At 37.9% G+C, this 17200-nt stretch overlaps 1 protein-coding gene across 12 annotated transcripts in view; it reads right to left on the minus strand.

Moving 5' to 3' along the window:
• The window catches only part of SOX6 (SRY-box transcription factor 6), a 372478-nt gene that overhangs the window by 95798 nt on the left and 259480 nt on the right, over positions 1-17200 (minus strand). For 9 of the 12 annotated variants that reach the window (XM_052694745.1, XM_052694743.1, XM_052694742.1 and 6 more), the window contains one exon: positions 318-441. In XM_052694745.1, coding sequence (XP_052550705.1) covers positions 318-441 — 124 coding nt within the window. The remainder of the gene's footprint in view (positions 1-317; positions 442-17200) is intronic. The other 3 variants (XM_052694748.1, XM_052694740.1, XM_052694737.1) reach the window with 1 other exon arrangement.

A 17200-nucleotide genomic window follows, 5' to 3' on the forward strand; every position in this document is an offset into this window, starting at 1 on the left:
ACAATTAATTACGGACACATAGCTTTTGTACAATGGCACAGGGCAGAGCAGATGCAAATTAGCACACTAGTAGGCCCATATTTAGAAAAAATGACTTTGGGGGAAATTATGGTTAAAAAAAGAGAGAACGTTTCAATAACTAATATTCCATCTACATCCTTCAAACCAGAAGCCTTTTGAAGTGGAGCTGCAAAACTTCACACTATTTCCAACCAGCTATGCCAGTAGCATAGTATCCTCCATATGAGACAGACTGCATTAGAAGCTATAGTTAATATCTTAAAATGTTAAATAGCTTCACATCCCTGTCAGCTTACCTGGCTTGTAAGTTATTCCTGGGGGGAAGAGGAATCCCTGCTGGGCTGCAGCAGCCGCTGCCAGTGTCCGCTGGTCGTGTGGAAAAATTGGGATCATGAGCGGAGGCATGTGACCCTGAACCTGCTAAACAGAAGAGAGTCTCTGATCAGAAATAGCACAAATTTGTCTTGACAGGTATTTCTGCAGTACTGATAGTGTTCTTGTGTACACACAGTCTCACGGAACCTTCTCCTTAATGTAATCCCTGCCAATTTCACATTATCACATCAAAGCCCTCAACTAACATTGTTTTCCCTCAGTGTCAAAGGTGTAGCAGTCTCAGTGAACTGCACACTTTCCTACTTCTTGCTAGATTTTTTGTTTTCATTTTTAGTTAACATTCTCTGCCCTGGCACGAGGTAAAAAAAGTATAAAACCTTTGAAACATGCCATAGATTCTTTAAAAAGAAGAGTGGTGTGCATTTCTGTTAATTTTTCACAAGGCTGCTTATCTTTGGTCATGGACAGCAGAATGACAAGCATTTTAGAAGTAATCTAACACTGCAGTAGCCACTCTGATGTTCAAATTTTAGTATCCTTAGGGTAATTTTAATTCTGAGATCTTACAACATCGTATTTTTCTTCACAGGTCAGGTACATCATTTCAAAAATTCACTGCAGTATTAAATAGTCTCCTAGACAATACTCCAGCTCTTAAGATTTAAGGCTCCAACATCCTGGCACCCAATTAAACTAACATACTTTGCCATACACACCTCACTGTAATGTATAAATTGCTCATCTGTCTAAGCAGTTTTATAGTTTTATGCACTATCATGTACCTTGGCAATTATGGAGCTGCATACACGGAGCATTTCAGAATAAAACCTACTATATCAAATTTAATTTGACCTTAATAAATGTATCAAAGAGTACAAATGTACAAAAACAGAACGTTCTTCACTTTGTACTAGGATTTGCATTCAACATTGAGAAAACAGGAGATGTGACAGAACTGTGTCTGTTAAACCCACTTTTTTTTCCTAGTACCTTAATTTATGCTACATATGACACAATGGCTGGGATCACTAGGAGTTTTTATCCATCATTTCTGAACCACACAGCCACCCAAGCACTTGACTATAATTTGTCTGATTAGTATTAAGTAAAAATATATTGATTTATGTATCAAAGATAGAAAGAAACTGCTCTAGACAGAAAAAAAAGTTTACCTTCATCCCACCATAAATGGTATCAAATACTATTAAAAAGTTAAGGTACACTTCAAGCATTTTTGTTTTCATTTTAATTCCCAAAAAACTTTTTTTTTTTTGGTCAAATCCCATATGGTGACCTATGACATTGTTTAAATAGCACCAAATTTTCTTGTCATATCCCCATTACATTCATAACCATTGATGCAGTGCAGAAATGCTACTGTGTGTGTCTATGAGGGTTAATTTACCAACAACTCTCCTCTTGGGAAAGCCCTAAGATGTAGGTTAATAAAGGTCAAACAAAAAATAAACACTTTACAGTATTTTTTTTTAAATCCATTTCTCAAGAAAATCAACTTATAATAAAAAGGTCTTTGTGCAATTACTGCTATGGCACTGGGGCGTGAAAGAAACTTGCTTTGAGCAGCTATTTCTTTCATTTTAGCTGAGGTAAGCCTGGCTGTGCGTTTTAGGTTATGAGTTAAACTTGGTTAGATTGGAGTTGATCCCCACGTGCCCAGGCCAGGCATTTACCTCTGATAAAATGGAGTATGTTTTGCTGTACGGTGTTACTTTACACTGGCTCTACAGGAGTCCAGCAAATGAAAACACAGTCTTTGTCTGATAGAAACAACTGCAGGATATTGTAGAATTCAAACATAATACAATTAACAATCATTTTCCATAGTTTCCAAGTGCCATCTAATCAATGGACCCAGGGTTTCACAAATATCCCCTTCAATTGCCAAGCACAGCTGGTATTTCAAGGGAAATTGCACAGGTACAAGACACTAACACAAACTCAGAAGATTCAGGAAAACGGAGCAGGAGTTAGATGTTGTAAACATACACCCGCAGTAACTCTTCACACCATGGTGTCATAAAATTAATCTGAAACATATTATTAGCACCCAATCCTAAAATGGTCATTGGCTTCTTCGCTATGAAATGCTGTAGTGTGGTATCCAAAAGACTTTTTAAGACTATCAATGTTTTCTGCAAGTGTGGAGAGTTACTATTGCATGTTCAATCTACGTGCCCTATCTGCTCCCCGTCTATGAGGTACTTTGAACGTGAGATCAGGTCCTCGGCCTATATTAATCAACATAAATCTGACTAAATGGGACTTACAGTTAGAGTGCAAATGGCAGCTTACACTGAAAAGAATTACTGAAAGAAGCCCATATCAAATGACAATCCTTCCCTCCCACTGGTCTTCTCACTGACACATGTTAAATACTATTCCTAGGCCAGTGCTGGTTTCATCCAGAATTACTTTATCCATAGATGTCCATTATCAGCACAGGTCAAGTGAAAAGCACAAATAAACATTAAAAGGCCAGTGATTGCACAAGCATCACTGATAACTGTATTGTTAGATGTGAAATGAGTATCAAAAATACTATAGACAGGTTTTATTTACAATTTTTTTCAAGGAGATTTGTTGCTGCATTTCCCCCCCATTTTGATTTTACTGAGGGGGGAGAAATGGGAGGAGGGACTAATGGGCGCACTTCATAAATTCGGCTACGTGCCCAGAAATTTTAATTGCTGAGATATTCTTCAGGTCTTTCTGAAAAGCAAAACGATAGCAGATGCCCGAGAAACAACTTGACTCTGTCTCTTTGCATTCGTAAAAATAGCGTATTGTTGGATCGGCACTTTCCCCTTTTGTCTCCTCTGTGCTAAGTTGTTGATGATGCCATTTTTTGCCATCTGCCCTAGAGCTTCATTAAAGATACATGAATGAACTAACTGGGCTGCTATCTTGTGAGGAACAGGTGCTATTGTTTGTCCCCGAAGACTTGCACTAAAGATCTCACTCAGAATACTTGAGAAAGAGCATCTGCAGCAGTCAGTCAGAGAGCAACTTGGCAGAGCCCATACTATGGGCTAATATGCAAACAGTGACACTCAGGGGGACTCATTTTCTCTTTCATGACGATTTTTTTTCTTTTTTTTTTCTTTTTGTGTACGTGTGTGTGTGTGATGGGTAGTAAATTTGTGGTTTTGAACAATTCTGCACTCTATATCTTTAACTCAAATGGAGTAAACGCTGACAGAATACTGGGGATATTCCTTCCAAAATTCAGTTCTTCAGCCTCAAATCTAATTGTCTCTTGTTTAAAGATTTCTTATTTCTTCTTATTTAAAGATTTAAGATTGATTTCTGTTTCTATACAACAAGCTCGGGTTTAATTGTGTTAGACACAAGCAGCCACCAAGATCAGGAAACTCTTAAAAAGTAGTGTACCATTCCTTTAATATCCCATCACAACTCTGACAGCCCCTGGGAACTGATTACAGCACTTCCTTGCCTGAGATCTAAGTCAGGAAGCAACTTTAGAGCAAATCAGCCCTGATTAGTTCAAGAAGCAACTTCCAATTTGATTCTCCCTGAAATGATACAAGCTGGTGGCCCATTTGATAAGCTGAGCAATCTGCAGTGCTTTGTCCCAGAGGTACGTGAATGCTAATCTTAGAAGTCTTAGGGTGGACAGTCCTTGTTAGAAAGTCAGTGATGTTTAGTGTTGTGTGTGGCAATGGGAGCCAGAGTGATACAGTTTACCACAGCAATGGAAATTACACTGAATGAAAATGACCTCTCAGGACAGGCAACACAGCACAACTAGTGAGAACATCTAAGGAACAGGAAGGGTTCTGTCTTTAAAAAACAAAACTGCTTCTAAAACAACTAGCATTGCAGTTACAGAAGCAAAGGCATTCAGAGAAAATGATGGCAGCAGTGCAAGCAAAAAAGGTGGCTCGCACACTTCTGTGTAGCTGAGCTGACCACAGACTCCAAGAACAGAAAGAAACCCAAGCTGGTGGCCAAATTTCTCTCCAACTTTTCAAGATCAAACTTGACAAGCTGCCTCTCCTGTGCAGGTGGCTTCAGGAAAGGGAAGAATAAAGTGCCATTAAGAGCAGGCACAGACTTTGTAAAATTTTATCACTGCAACCAGCACTACTACAAAACAATGTGATAGGCTAAATACACTCTGATCTCTAGAGTAATTCAACATCCAACCAGTTGAAACCATTGCCTTTGAATTCTCCCACCAGAGAACGATTTGATCCTGACACTCAACTTATAGAAATTCCATGATCTGTCCTGAATCTAAAGGAGTACTCCACTACGTGTTATCTCAGAAACACTCACTGGAACTTGCTGAATTGACTTTTTGTTTATTTTTTTCTTTAGGATGTACAGCACATTTAGTGTATGAACTAAGCACTGTGATGCACTTCTGCAAAAACCTACTGCACAGGCAGCCTTAAGCTTTCCACTGTTTAAATTTGAATTTCTAAGAATTTTGAATTTCTTAACTAATTGGTACGGCCAGACTACACCTTTACGTAGTAGTAATCATGTTTAGGTAATCATTAAGATTTAATTTCCATAGTAAAAATGTATTTGGAATTTTCTACACTCTCCTTTAAAAATTTTAGGGCTATAGAAGAATTTGCTGGAAAATAATGGTTATAATGTCTGCTGGGTCAGTAAATTACATTCTAGGTTCATTCATTTCAAAAATCTTACTGCCACTGAAGGCAGTGTTTTTGCCCACAGTAACACTACACTAAGACATGATTTTAAATACCCTGTGTTTACCTCACCTCTACTTTAAGTGCTCTGTATATGACATATGATTCCATTGTTTTTATAATGCCAGTGGAATTTTATTTAAAAACAAGGCTTTTTTTGTTTTGTTGTTATTGATGTTTGTGAGACAAAAATAAAAGGAGAAAAAAATGTGAAATTGCTTTTATATTTATTAGATTATATTGGTGACAGTGCAAGAAAGTAACCATCACAAAGCATACAGATGTAAGGACTTCTACCAGAAGTCAGGTATTGAAAGTCAGCGAGACCACAATGCTTCAAAGCAGTGTTAAGATTTGTGCAGGTTTGTGTCCTAGTCTCCTCCCCAGCTCTGTCAGTATTCAAATGAAATCATGCTGTGACTGAGTTCTTTTTTCGGTCCCCAAAATGATCTATTTAGTAAACTGCAGAAGAATTGTACTGAAAAAATGAAAAGATCTTTTGGTTACAATTGAATGGTCTGGCTGTTTTATTTGTGGTACTCTGATGAAGCAAAGTGACTGTCAGGCTGGGTTAACAGACATAAAGGACTTGGCCAGTTTGTGTGCCAGTGGTGGCTGGGCCTTTTGTTCTGAGCTCAGAAATGTAGCTGATGAACTATCAAGACTCTGAATTAATGCACCATCAATGTCTAACATTCTCTAATTTTAAGATAATATGTGAGAGCAGACCCAAACGCTTAAGTGAGAAATCTCATCTAGCACAAATGATCCCAAGGAATCATCTGTTACTGTGTAGAAGGAAGGACAACCTATGGAAGGTGTGCTCCAGCCGGCCCAAAGTGATCACGCAGGCACTGCATCATAGCTAAGAGACACAAAATTGCACTGACATAGCTCCCACATTGAAAATTATACACCAGCTGCTTTCTGCTCCTGCTAGCAATATAGAATCAGTAGAGCCTATATCACTATATAGGGACGTATATTATGTTCTAATTTATCTGCCATCTAATTATCTTCAGTCTAATTGAAAAATATTTCCTCTCAGTGAAGTACATGAGCCACAAAGAACATGTCTGCCAATGAGATCCCAGGGGAAGTGCTGGCAAATAAACTGTAAAAAAGATACCGTAGACTTTAAAGTGAGAACATTTTGTATAGGAAACAGTATGAAAAATATGTAATCCTCTACAGAATTTGTAAATGAATTCTAACTGCTATTTTCTTTCTTTTTCCCTCTGTTCCTTCCATTTGCCCAACAATTCAGCATGATTTGGAGGTTTAAGTCTACTGCACTGGCCACAGCATTAATGTGAAAATTGTGGCCATGATCATAGAGAGAAACAGAGCATTCTTACTTTTTATTACTACTTCCTCTCTACTTCAAAACTTTAAATGAACTGAACATAAATTCCATCTGCTCGGGAAATAAAGAAGGGAGCAACAGAAAAATGCTACCAACCACATAGAAAACAAAATGTTTTAGAACACTAGCTCCTGTTTCCTTTCTATTAGCTTCTCGTTGCATTGCCATGTTTTTATCCAGCTTTCTTGACTACCTGGAAGTAGAGAATTCAACTGAAGATGATCTCATGAAGAGTATGATAAATGGTAATTAAATCTATTTAAATTGTCTGTATTTTAAGAAACTCTCACTAGGAGGGATGGAGAACATTTCTGCTGTACAGAAATAAATAAAACATGTTATGCAAAACTGAATTTATAGTTCATTTGGAGTTAGAGATCTACCACCTTTTCAATCCATACAAATGCATAATCTTGTCAATTAAATATTATTGTTAAGGTCTAGTAGTATGTTAAAATCACTTTAAAGTGCAACTAAGGAAAATTCATGTGTGTTTATTACTCCTTAAGGGTCTATTAGTGGGTATTTTATTCAGATTTGTGTTGTAAAATCTGCATAAACTCAGCATATTGTTATCCCCATGTGTGCATTTGTTTGGTTAAAGCATAACAGCAAATCTCTATTTTTGCAACTTCTCGAAAAGTCAAGAGAACTAAAATAGTCCTAATTTTAATCAGATACAAACAGTTATCTCTACAGAAGTGAAGAGTTGACTATTATGCAAATTGTCACAGTTAGTGGTCACCAAGCCATCACAGAAGAGTGAGCAAGTCAATTATTTCAGATATTTCCGAAGACTAGTGAAGATGTATGCTTCTCATTTGCACCTTGTCTTATTCTTGCCAAAATATGAAAAATATTGCAGCTTAATGATACTTGTTGATAGTTTATATACAGAAGCTCCATTACCTGAGCTCAAATCTAAATATGAGTTATGTCAGAAATTCCCCATTAGCTTATGTTTATACGGTGATATCAAAACATGCAAGATTTTTGGAGTATGCTGAAATTTTCTGTTGATGGAAAAAATTAAAGCAAGAGATGCTTTAAAATTTGCATTTCATATTGGTGCTTTCGAGCAGAGTTTCCCCCCCACATCCTTTCAAGAGGGAGTTCTTTTTTTGAGTAGTCGCCATCACTAGTTGTTAATGGGAAACCAATTCCCTCAATAGAAGGGCCTGCAATGTGCAGCGCAAAACATCACATAACTCTACAACACTGATGACTGCTAAAGGAAGGACAGTCTTTTGCTCTAAAAAACAACTCCAGAATAAGTGAGAATGAAAACAGAGACATCTCTTAGTTCCTCCAACCAAAACTTCGAGGTTGTTTTTGTCAATGATACGAAAAAACTACCGAATGTATCTAACAGTCAGGACTGACTAATAGGTGCTCAGCCATTTACTTCAAGATGAGAAGAATTTCATCACGATCAGCACACTGCCTTTAGTTTTCTATGTTCCTGACAACATTCAAGGGTTTGTAATCATTCTGTATTGTAAATATATTTTGCAAAGCACATCCAGCTATTGAATACAACATTAATTAATTCAAGCTCAAAGACCACCTTCTGTCTGCAGGCTACACTGGAGGACACTGATACAAAGTGACCCTGGTCTCTTTTTCCAATGCAAAAGTAACAATGCAGAGCAAGTACAAAGCAATTCCATTACAATCCACAGATTGTAACCTCTACATCCTATTGCACAACTGTATACAGGGATAGCCAAAGTTGAAAGCTACAGCTAATGAGGGACACGCTCTGCTGGAAACTCAGAGTGAGGCAGCACTGGAACAGGTACATGCCAGCGGCACAGAGTTTAGCTCATGTATGCTTTTGTGCCGGCAGGACACAAAGGTGGAGGTGAGTCACAGCTATGAAAAGGAGATGTCTTTTCCACCTCACCCAGTCCTATGGCTGCTTTCTTCTGGTATTTAGTCCTCTATGAATTAACCCTCCTTTATTGTCTCCCTTTACATAGACAGTGTTGCTATTTTTCCTCAAGCCTAACCTGATAATGTGCAAGAGGCTGGGTTAAAGGACTTATTCACACCCACTGAAAATATTCGTATTTATGATATATTTTTGAAGGAGTTTTAATGCAGGAGAGTAACCTAGATAACTTCCCCAAATCACATGATGTTTATGGAATGTCTAGATAGAAACACAAAGGGTTATCACAGGCAATTACGTGCAGAACTGGTTTAAGGCAGAAAACTCCTGTGTCTAGAGATCAAAGTCAAATCAGAATACTGATTGCATGCAAAAATTAATTTGTTCCATCTCTTCCTAGGATTCCTCAGATTCTGACACAACCTGACCATCTTTACTCAGAGAAGGCTCCAAGAAGCTGGTGTGTTTGCATACAGTGACTGAGGTGATTGCCACTGCTAGGTGTACAGTAATTATTGCAGATCTGGGAGTAAGCAACAGAGGGCTTCTTACATCCCAGCGACGTACACACAGCCTGCTTCCTTCCTACACCAACTGTGTCTGGCTCAAGTCAGTTATATTGGCTCCTCAAGTTTCTACAGCATTTATGATTCATCTATAAAAACATGTTGAAAGAATAAAATCTTTTAAAAGGTAAAATAAGGCAGAAAACCAGGAAATCCATTTTTAAATGAGCATTAGGTATTTCCTATCCAAGTTTGGGTGTTAAAATTCCAGCAACAGCTATCCTTCAAACCCAAATCCACACTGCTGTGCTGCCTTTTCTGCAGACTACCCTCGATATTCAAGAAGGAATGCCAGCCTTCCAATTTTCTGGCTTTCTCTGCTTTGTAAGAACTCCAGCATTATTTAAAGCAAGCTTTTGGCTTGCCAACAGACTCTGCCACAAATCCTCCGCTCGCACTCCCGCTCTTAGTGGGGCTATTTTCTTCAGCTGCTCACGGCAGTCGGTAGGAAGCAGGAGCACGGAGCTGGGCTGCAGTTCAATTTCTGCCTGCCGAATCCACGCTCAAGAGCTGGTTCTGCAACTGCAGCATGCCCGGAGTTTGTGCAATGAAACGCACGGGCAAATCTACATAGCATTATCAGGCAGCAACAATGGCCCTTTGTCCAGCTGTGGCTGTCCCCCCCTCCACAGCCAGGCCTTATCTGCTCAGGAAATGCCTGTTTTAACTGACAGGTAGGAGATTAAATCTACAGCTGCCGAAACACAATCTCTACTCTGTTAGATAGGCTTTCATTGAAAGGCACTACAAACACATAATTTGTTTATGTTGTACCAGCAATCTTTGACAAAGCAGACTGTCTAGCAGAGACAAATGTGGTTAAACCCATTTATTGTATTATTTCTGCTACACAGAACAAGCTCTTAAAAAGTAGAAACTAGACAAGGCACAAAGCTCTAGCTGTCTAAAGAAATCAAGAATAGATGACTTCTTGTTACACTAGCCCCCTATACACAGCATAGCATGTTCTCTCCTGGAAAACATCCACTGTGATTTCTTTCTGTTCTTTCTCTTTTTTTTTTTTTTTCCCTTTCCCCCATCTCCTCTCCCACCCTCCCTCCCCCCTCCCCTTTTTTTTTCTTTTTGAGTGGTTCAATGATGTTTATGTTTCCAGGTTTTAAAGTTTCTTTTGTTTTCTCTAGCATCAATAGATATAAAATAACTACGTCGGTCAAAGGATGCCTTCAGTTTAAGGAACAAGGGGATATTTCTGAGAGACTACGCTCAAAGAAAGAATAATTTTCCAGACACGCTGTCTAGTCCTCCTGACTTAATGCACACTTAAATAGAAGTTTTGCCTGACTAATGAACACTGGACTGACCACCCCGCAACCCCCCTTCTCTCTCTGTTTTTTAATCATCAATCACATATTTCTCAAAACATTACTTCATTTTTGTTACACCTTCTGCCTTATTTTAAAATAATATTACTGGCTGTTTATTTCAAATGAAAGGCACGGGGAACTGATGAATTAAGTGTTTATAAATCCCAGTTTTCAGATTGAAAACAACCTTTTTCATAATGCAAAGGCTTTATAAGAAAAACCTGCCTTTTAGCTCTAGTTTCTTTGGGCCATATATTAGTTCACGTAAACTCTTCTACAAGAACTAAATGGATACTATTTGCTGCATGCCATAAGGGCGGCATTCATCTTTTGGGAGAAGAGCCCCAAAAACTCTCCTTACTTCAGCAAAGGAGCACCCACTCCTGAGAGCGGATTGCAGCCCACACCAATCTCCGCTTTCTCTATTAAAGGTTGTGTTCCAGCTGATCTGCATATGCCACTCCAATTAATGTTACCGGGAGCTGTGTGCACACGTGCTTAGCCACTGGCACATTAAAGCATCCCTTCTCTCTGACGAAATTTAATCAATGAGTTTTCCCACTGTAGATGCTCAGTAAGGAAGATCTTGTAAACCACAGAATTATCGCTCTAATTGTTAACGGTAATTAAAAGGAATAGAAATAGGAAAAGTAGTCGACATCTTAATTTTTGTATCATTCCTGTTACTTCTCTAACTCTCTCACCTCTCTTGGGGCATTCTCCTATGTACCATTTTGCAGTACGTTGGTTTCCTTATTATTTTATTTAACCTTAATCACAACATTTATCTCTGGAATTGAGAGGAAGCTGTACAGAGCTACCATACAAGCTGCCACTCAGAACGTTCAGTTTGGCATAAAATTAAAAAAGTATGCAATAAACTGGCTGAATCCATAGGGAATCCCTCAAACAGAATGGATAATGAGGGGAATCCATAACAGACATAAACAAACCCAGAAAGATGTCTGGGGCCAACATCATTATGTAAGATATATGCCCAAGATATATGGGTATACGTTTGAATGTTCAACTTCAAACTCTGCCTGTATTAGATTGATTGAATCTCAGCATGGGGTTCAGTTAATAAACAAACCTTGCCTTTGGAAAATATTTGGGGCTGAAATTATGTATTATAGCCAGGCACCTACTACATGTGGCACAAAGATGCCCTTCTACCTTAAAGCTTTGTTAAAGCAGGATTGTAAAGAAAATTAAAAATCCATACTATCAGAGGAACAGATACAATTTTCAGGTTAAGTGGCACAACTCTGAAGACAGTTCTTAACCACAGACTATATTTCAGTCTATGCACCAGGGGCATATGAATAGAATTCACATTAAAAATTTGAGACCAGTTTGAATCTTTGGGCTTTGATTCACACTTCCCATGTTTTTTAAACATGTTGCCCATATTCTCATAAAGGATACAACAATAATGCTAGCAAATCTTTTTGGTAATTATTAATTTCACTGTAGAATAGCTTTTTTGCTATGCTTGGCTTGTTAATAAAATGCACTTTGCTCACCTCAGGGTACACCATTAGCCTGCACACTCGCTCTTTTCCTTTTTTTTTTTCCAGGTTTTGTTTAAAAATTCTTCTTAAACCTGTATATTAATCACTGCTCAGAGGGTGAAAGAATTTGCAGGAGCAACTGAAGTGCTACTTTTTTTTTTTCCCCAAAGTAGGAACTAGTTAGTGCTGACACTTCCCACATACATTGAAACAGGTATGAAGGAGGCATATAGAGAGAAAAGAAAAAAAATGAACAAGAGTAAGGATGAGGGTTGACTTGGTGGTACAGTCAAGAGTGGAACCTACCAGCCTAACATAATACCTTGCAAAACTGTGAGCTGTAAAGGCAAGCCCAAGAGACAGATCTGGGAAATAAGTTGCTGTTACCCTAATTTTGGTCATTTGGCCGACGTGAATGAAGAGAAGGAACCCAGCAAAAATGCCTATCCAAACGGGCTACCAAAATAAGAGAAGACAAAACACTTCCTAAGATAGATCTGTTTAACACATCTGTTACATCTGTGTTTATTTGTAAGACACTGTGCTCCACTCTGAAGGTGTTTGAGAGTTCAACTATTGAGGAGATAACTGCCCTGAAATTCAGTATTTGTAGCGTTGTCTTATACACGACAATGTTTGAATACACTGGACATATCTTTGTGGAACTCTGTTTACTTGTTAGGAGATTACTTGTTAGGAGAAGATTATTCTTTAAAGTATGCACTACCAGCATTCTCTAGGGAAGTCAGTGTGTGTTAACATGCCATTATAAAGCCACAAGTTTTAAAAAGCAGAAACTTCCCTGTTAAACAATTTCTTAAAGGAAAAGCAAAAGCATGTTTGTATATGTATGTGTACAAACATCCATAGAGATGCTTGTTTATTTCTAAGCATGAAGAGAAAATAATGCTCATCATATATACATGCACAAAGATATAATATATACACACAGAGATTCATATATTCGAAATATATATCTCTATATACATATTATATATGTGTGTAAATATGTAGACCATGCTTCCCTGATCTTTTCCAAAGCCCTCACTTAGTATTTCAGCATTCCAAGACCCACTCTGCTATATCACTTGCTTGCTGCACTCCTGGATAGCCATCATTTGAGTGACTGGATTGGACACAGAATACCTGTCTTACTTAAAAACTTCCTCTGGGAAGACCACCTCCACCTCTTAAAGGGGCTACTTTGAGCATGATACATTTAACATTTCCCTGCTGAGTGAAGAGATCAGTAAGCCACGTCTGCTAATCATAGCAGTAGACAACCTCAGTAAGAGAAAAAACATATTTGGAAAGCACTCCATTAGTCGCATCTATTATTGCTGTATTTATTTATGACTCTTCTACTTATGAAACCTTTTTTTTTTTCCTCCTTCGTTTAATTATCTCATTCCTCACCTTCAGTTTCCTCACAAAACCTGTAGTGTTCACTTTCATTTCATTTTCACACAAGGCAGCAATCTGGCAGTTAATTCTCCTCTCTAGGCCACTGATACCAAAAAAGTCCTGCCCAAAAGCTGTCAGTAGACTTTCATCACGAGACCATAATAAAGTATATTTGGTTTCCTTGGCATTTGGATGGTCTCAAATACAAGAAAAGCTTAGATAGAAAAGTAGTATGAGGACACTCACAAAAATCTTTGTGAAAAGATGTTTAGAAAAAACCTCCCTAGTGAAGGCAAGGGTCTTCACAGTAATCAGTGCTTTTCCTCAATCTTCCTTTTTGGCTCACACATGCTTTTGTCTCCACTTTCTTGCCAGTTAGACATCACTTTTCATGATATAAGTTTCCATTTAAGTTTAGATACCTTATTCAAAAGAATATTTAGGATTTTTTTTCCTTTTTTTTTTTTTCTCAAGTTAGCCTAATTCCAGAATTGTGACAAAAGAAAATATAAGAAAATACTATTTTAAAATAGGATTCCTGAGATGTGAGGGTGAATGGGATTAAAGCAAAATACACAGATCAACTAATCAGTAAGTTCATTTGGGACAACGGTGCTATTGTATTCAAAGGAAAATGCAGGGGAGAGGTGTGGTGTTGCATTTTAAGGAAAATAGAGAGGAGAAGTTTTGATTACTGTGAGGTCAGTAGTGTGCCTAAATGATTTAATGCTTGTGGCTCAATAGAATATCCACAGCATTTCTGGCATGTGCATCCCTGATACCACTGCCCCAGAGTTGGCTGGTGCTTGTGGCACTACACTATTTGCAGCAATCTTACTAACAGCACAGTGAACATCTAAGTAACCTCAACATTCATATTGTACTTTTTCAGTATATGCCAATCTGATCTCAATTCTCTCTCCTGGAAGCCTGGACTGTGTTCAAATCATTCATTCATTTTCCATACTCACTGTCTGACTGGCTTTTGCTGTTACCAGTCGCTGCTATAACCTCTGTGCTATGCATAATCAAAATCCTTCCCATCTGAGTTGTCTGCCATGGTTACTGGAAATCTGCTGCATATAGCATTCCCAAGAGCAGTAAAGGAAGGCACCTTTGCTGCAATTGGGTAAATATCGCCGTTTCTTTAAAGAGAACATCCACTCTCACTGAAACCACAGCTAATGGTGATTGCTAATGCCCCCACCTCTCCAATCAAAATGATGTTAAATTGCGTTTTACTCTTTCTTCAGTTAACATAACAACTGAATGTTCCTCTTCACTTCTCATGCCTTACATCAAGGAAAAAAAGCTGCTCCCAATATTTCACAAAACCTCACCAGAAAACATAGCTGGGGTAAAATCTATCTGATTACTGCCTACTTATGATGCCTTTTAAGTGAGTCTGCATGTTAATTTATTGCATGCTTTGTTTGTAAATGTGCTTCTGAAATAAATGAGGCATTTACAAATATGATTAATCTACAGATTCAGAAGCAAGTAATAAAGAAACAAATTACTGAGTGCCCTTGTCCTTTTACACAGAAGCTAAAATACAACTTTCAAACATCTAAGACTGCACAGCTTTATTTTTCAACTAATGCTGTTTCAAACAGAAGTTTTCAGCAATCATTTTTTTTCCAAGTTCCCGATTCCAGTTTCATTTATAGTAGTGTAACTCAGAGGCAATCTCAACATTTGTTGTAAACCAACACCAGTGTAAACACTGTATGGATGAGGTTAAAATAAGGCTGTTATTGTACAATTTTTAAAGTGCTCCTGGAGGTTAATATTCTCACCCTTTAACAGATTTAGGCACATCAGCACGAATACAGAAATGCAACAAGTTGAAAATTCAAAGTATATTTAATAGTGCATTTTATGCCACTCACATTTTTAGTCAGACCACCCAGAGCAAAGAAAAGAAAAAAACCACAACAAAAAAAGCCCTCTGCATTGTTTGCAATAATATGGAAGGAAATTGAGTGTATATTCTCTTCTTCCTGTATTTTCCAGCTAGATTAAGCTGTTGTCTTCACAATTGCCTCCCAGCTGCTGTGACTTGTGAAAACAACAGACCCTGCTCTGTTGTCTGCAGAAAGCCTGGATTGTTATGAGTAACTTTATTGCAGGCACATGAGTGTGTTAAGACTTTAAAACACGCTCAAATGTCATGTGCACACCCAGTGACGGGCAAGAATAATTATGAAAAAACAAGAATTCTATGTCTACGAAACAGTGTCAGACAAAATGGGCCATTCATTGTGTTCCTTTGGGAATGCTTGGACTCTCCAGCCAGAAAACAAAAAAGGCACTTTTTTCCTGCTGTAGGCTGAATGCTTAGCTTTGCCATCTGAGCCCTAAGAAAACATGGGCCCCCTCTCTAACTACTGGCTGGCCCGCACACAGTAAAAAGTATTAATGCCCCCCTTTTTTCCAGCAGCTCTCTCTGTGTAGGCTGCGGCCAATGTAAAGTCAATGCAAAGACAAAACAGTTTGCCTAACATTAGTAAAAAAAACATAACTCTTGTACAGTCTGAAAATCCCTCTGACACACAGAGGTTTTATTCTAAGGCATATCCCCTCTATCCTAACCGTAGCTACTGTTAATGCTTTTAGCAGGTATTAACTGCTGCCTGCTGCTTGGCCGCAAGCTCTCTACAAGTCTATAGACGAGCCTGACTGTGTACAACTGCTAAAAATTATTACCTAACTGCCTGGTTTACTACTGTCCCTTTTCACAATTTGACTTCCTAAATCAGAATCCCTCTATCCAAGAATTAACAGAAAAGAAAATGCTAAGTGGTTTAGGTGCGTATCAGTTCATTCCAGTATCACATTTTTTTATCACAGGTGAACTGACCACAAACCCACATGGACAGTGAGAAATTACAAGTGAGTAAAAAGCACTTCATGTTTTGGTTTTTTAATTTTTTAATTGCTTTTTCTATGCCAGGGACCATTTGACCAACATACTTTTTTTTTTTTTAAGTTAGTGAATCATTTCTCTATGCTTTATATTTTGCTAGACATCTGAACATCTTTGAAAAAGGTGACTACAACAATTCAAATCAGTTTCTACACTGTTTTACTGTAACAACCGCCTGTGACATAAAAAAATCTGCGAACATTTCTGATAAAAATACCAGAAAAATTCCTATGAATTTGGCCCAATGTCTGAGTATGGATTTTTAGTATAGAATTTGATTAAGACATCCAGCATGGATTTCACCTTCACATGTTCAAGGCAGGCTAGAAAATGTGAAAACAGAAACAAAATTCTTGAAGCACTCTTGAAGCATCTGAGTCTTCATATAAAGCAACATGAAGGGACAATGAAGAATGAAGTGTACCCTCCAACAATTTTATGAGCTGCTATTTTCTTCACTAAGCCTTCTAACTCTATTTAGGAAACAAATCAACACATCTACGATACTAAACAGGTTTTGAAATGATATGGTGCCATAACGTTAGTCTCTATCCTTCTTCAGGGCACAAAATGTCCCTTCTTATTTGCTCAGTACATAAATAGCACAGAGCATAATAAGACGCCGATCCTGAATGGGGTCTCAACCAACTATGCAAATATTAGTACATGCAATATTATAATAGGAGGTCATTATGGCTAATACTGGGTCATCCCAAGAAATCGCAGGGGGTTACATCAAAAATGCACGTGTACAGGTAACCTATATGCCCTCTTATACAATGTGAAGGAAAAATATTTCAGACAATTTCTTGTCACTTGAAATATGAAAGCAAAGGGTGGCCCTCAAACATACATTTAAATCAGAAACATATAGTACTATGAAATGAACCATCAGGCCATCCATGAATTTGTTTTAACAATCCAACAACATCACCATTTCTCATTCATCCACTTAGCTTAATTTTCCTACCATCACTTTCATTGCTGAGGTTGTCTCTATTAAGTCATTTTTTGTGCATCATTAACTTTTAACCAGGCATCGATAGCTTTATTGTTTAAATTGCGTATGACTTTATTTAACGTCAGCATTTCTTCTGGCTCCTGACACGAAGTCACATTTTATAACTAATTAAATTGAT

This window comes from Tympanuchus pallidicinctus, unplaced genomic scaffold, assembly GCF_026119805.1.
Source record: "Tympanuchus pallidicinctus isolate F22 unplaced genomic scaffold, pur_lepc_1.0 scaffold3, whole genome shotgun sequence".
In the NCBI taxonomy this organism is placed as follows: domain Eukaryota; kingdom Metazoa; phylum Chordata; class Aves; order Galliformes; family Phasianidae; genus Tympanuchus; species Tympanuchus pallidicinctus.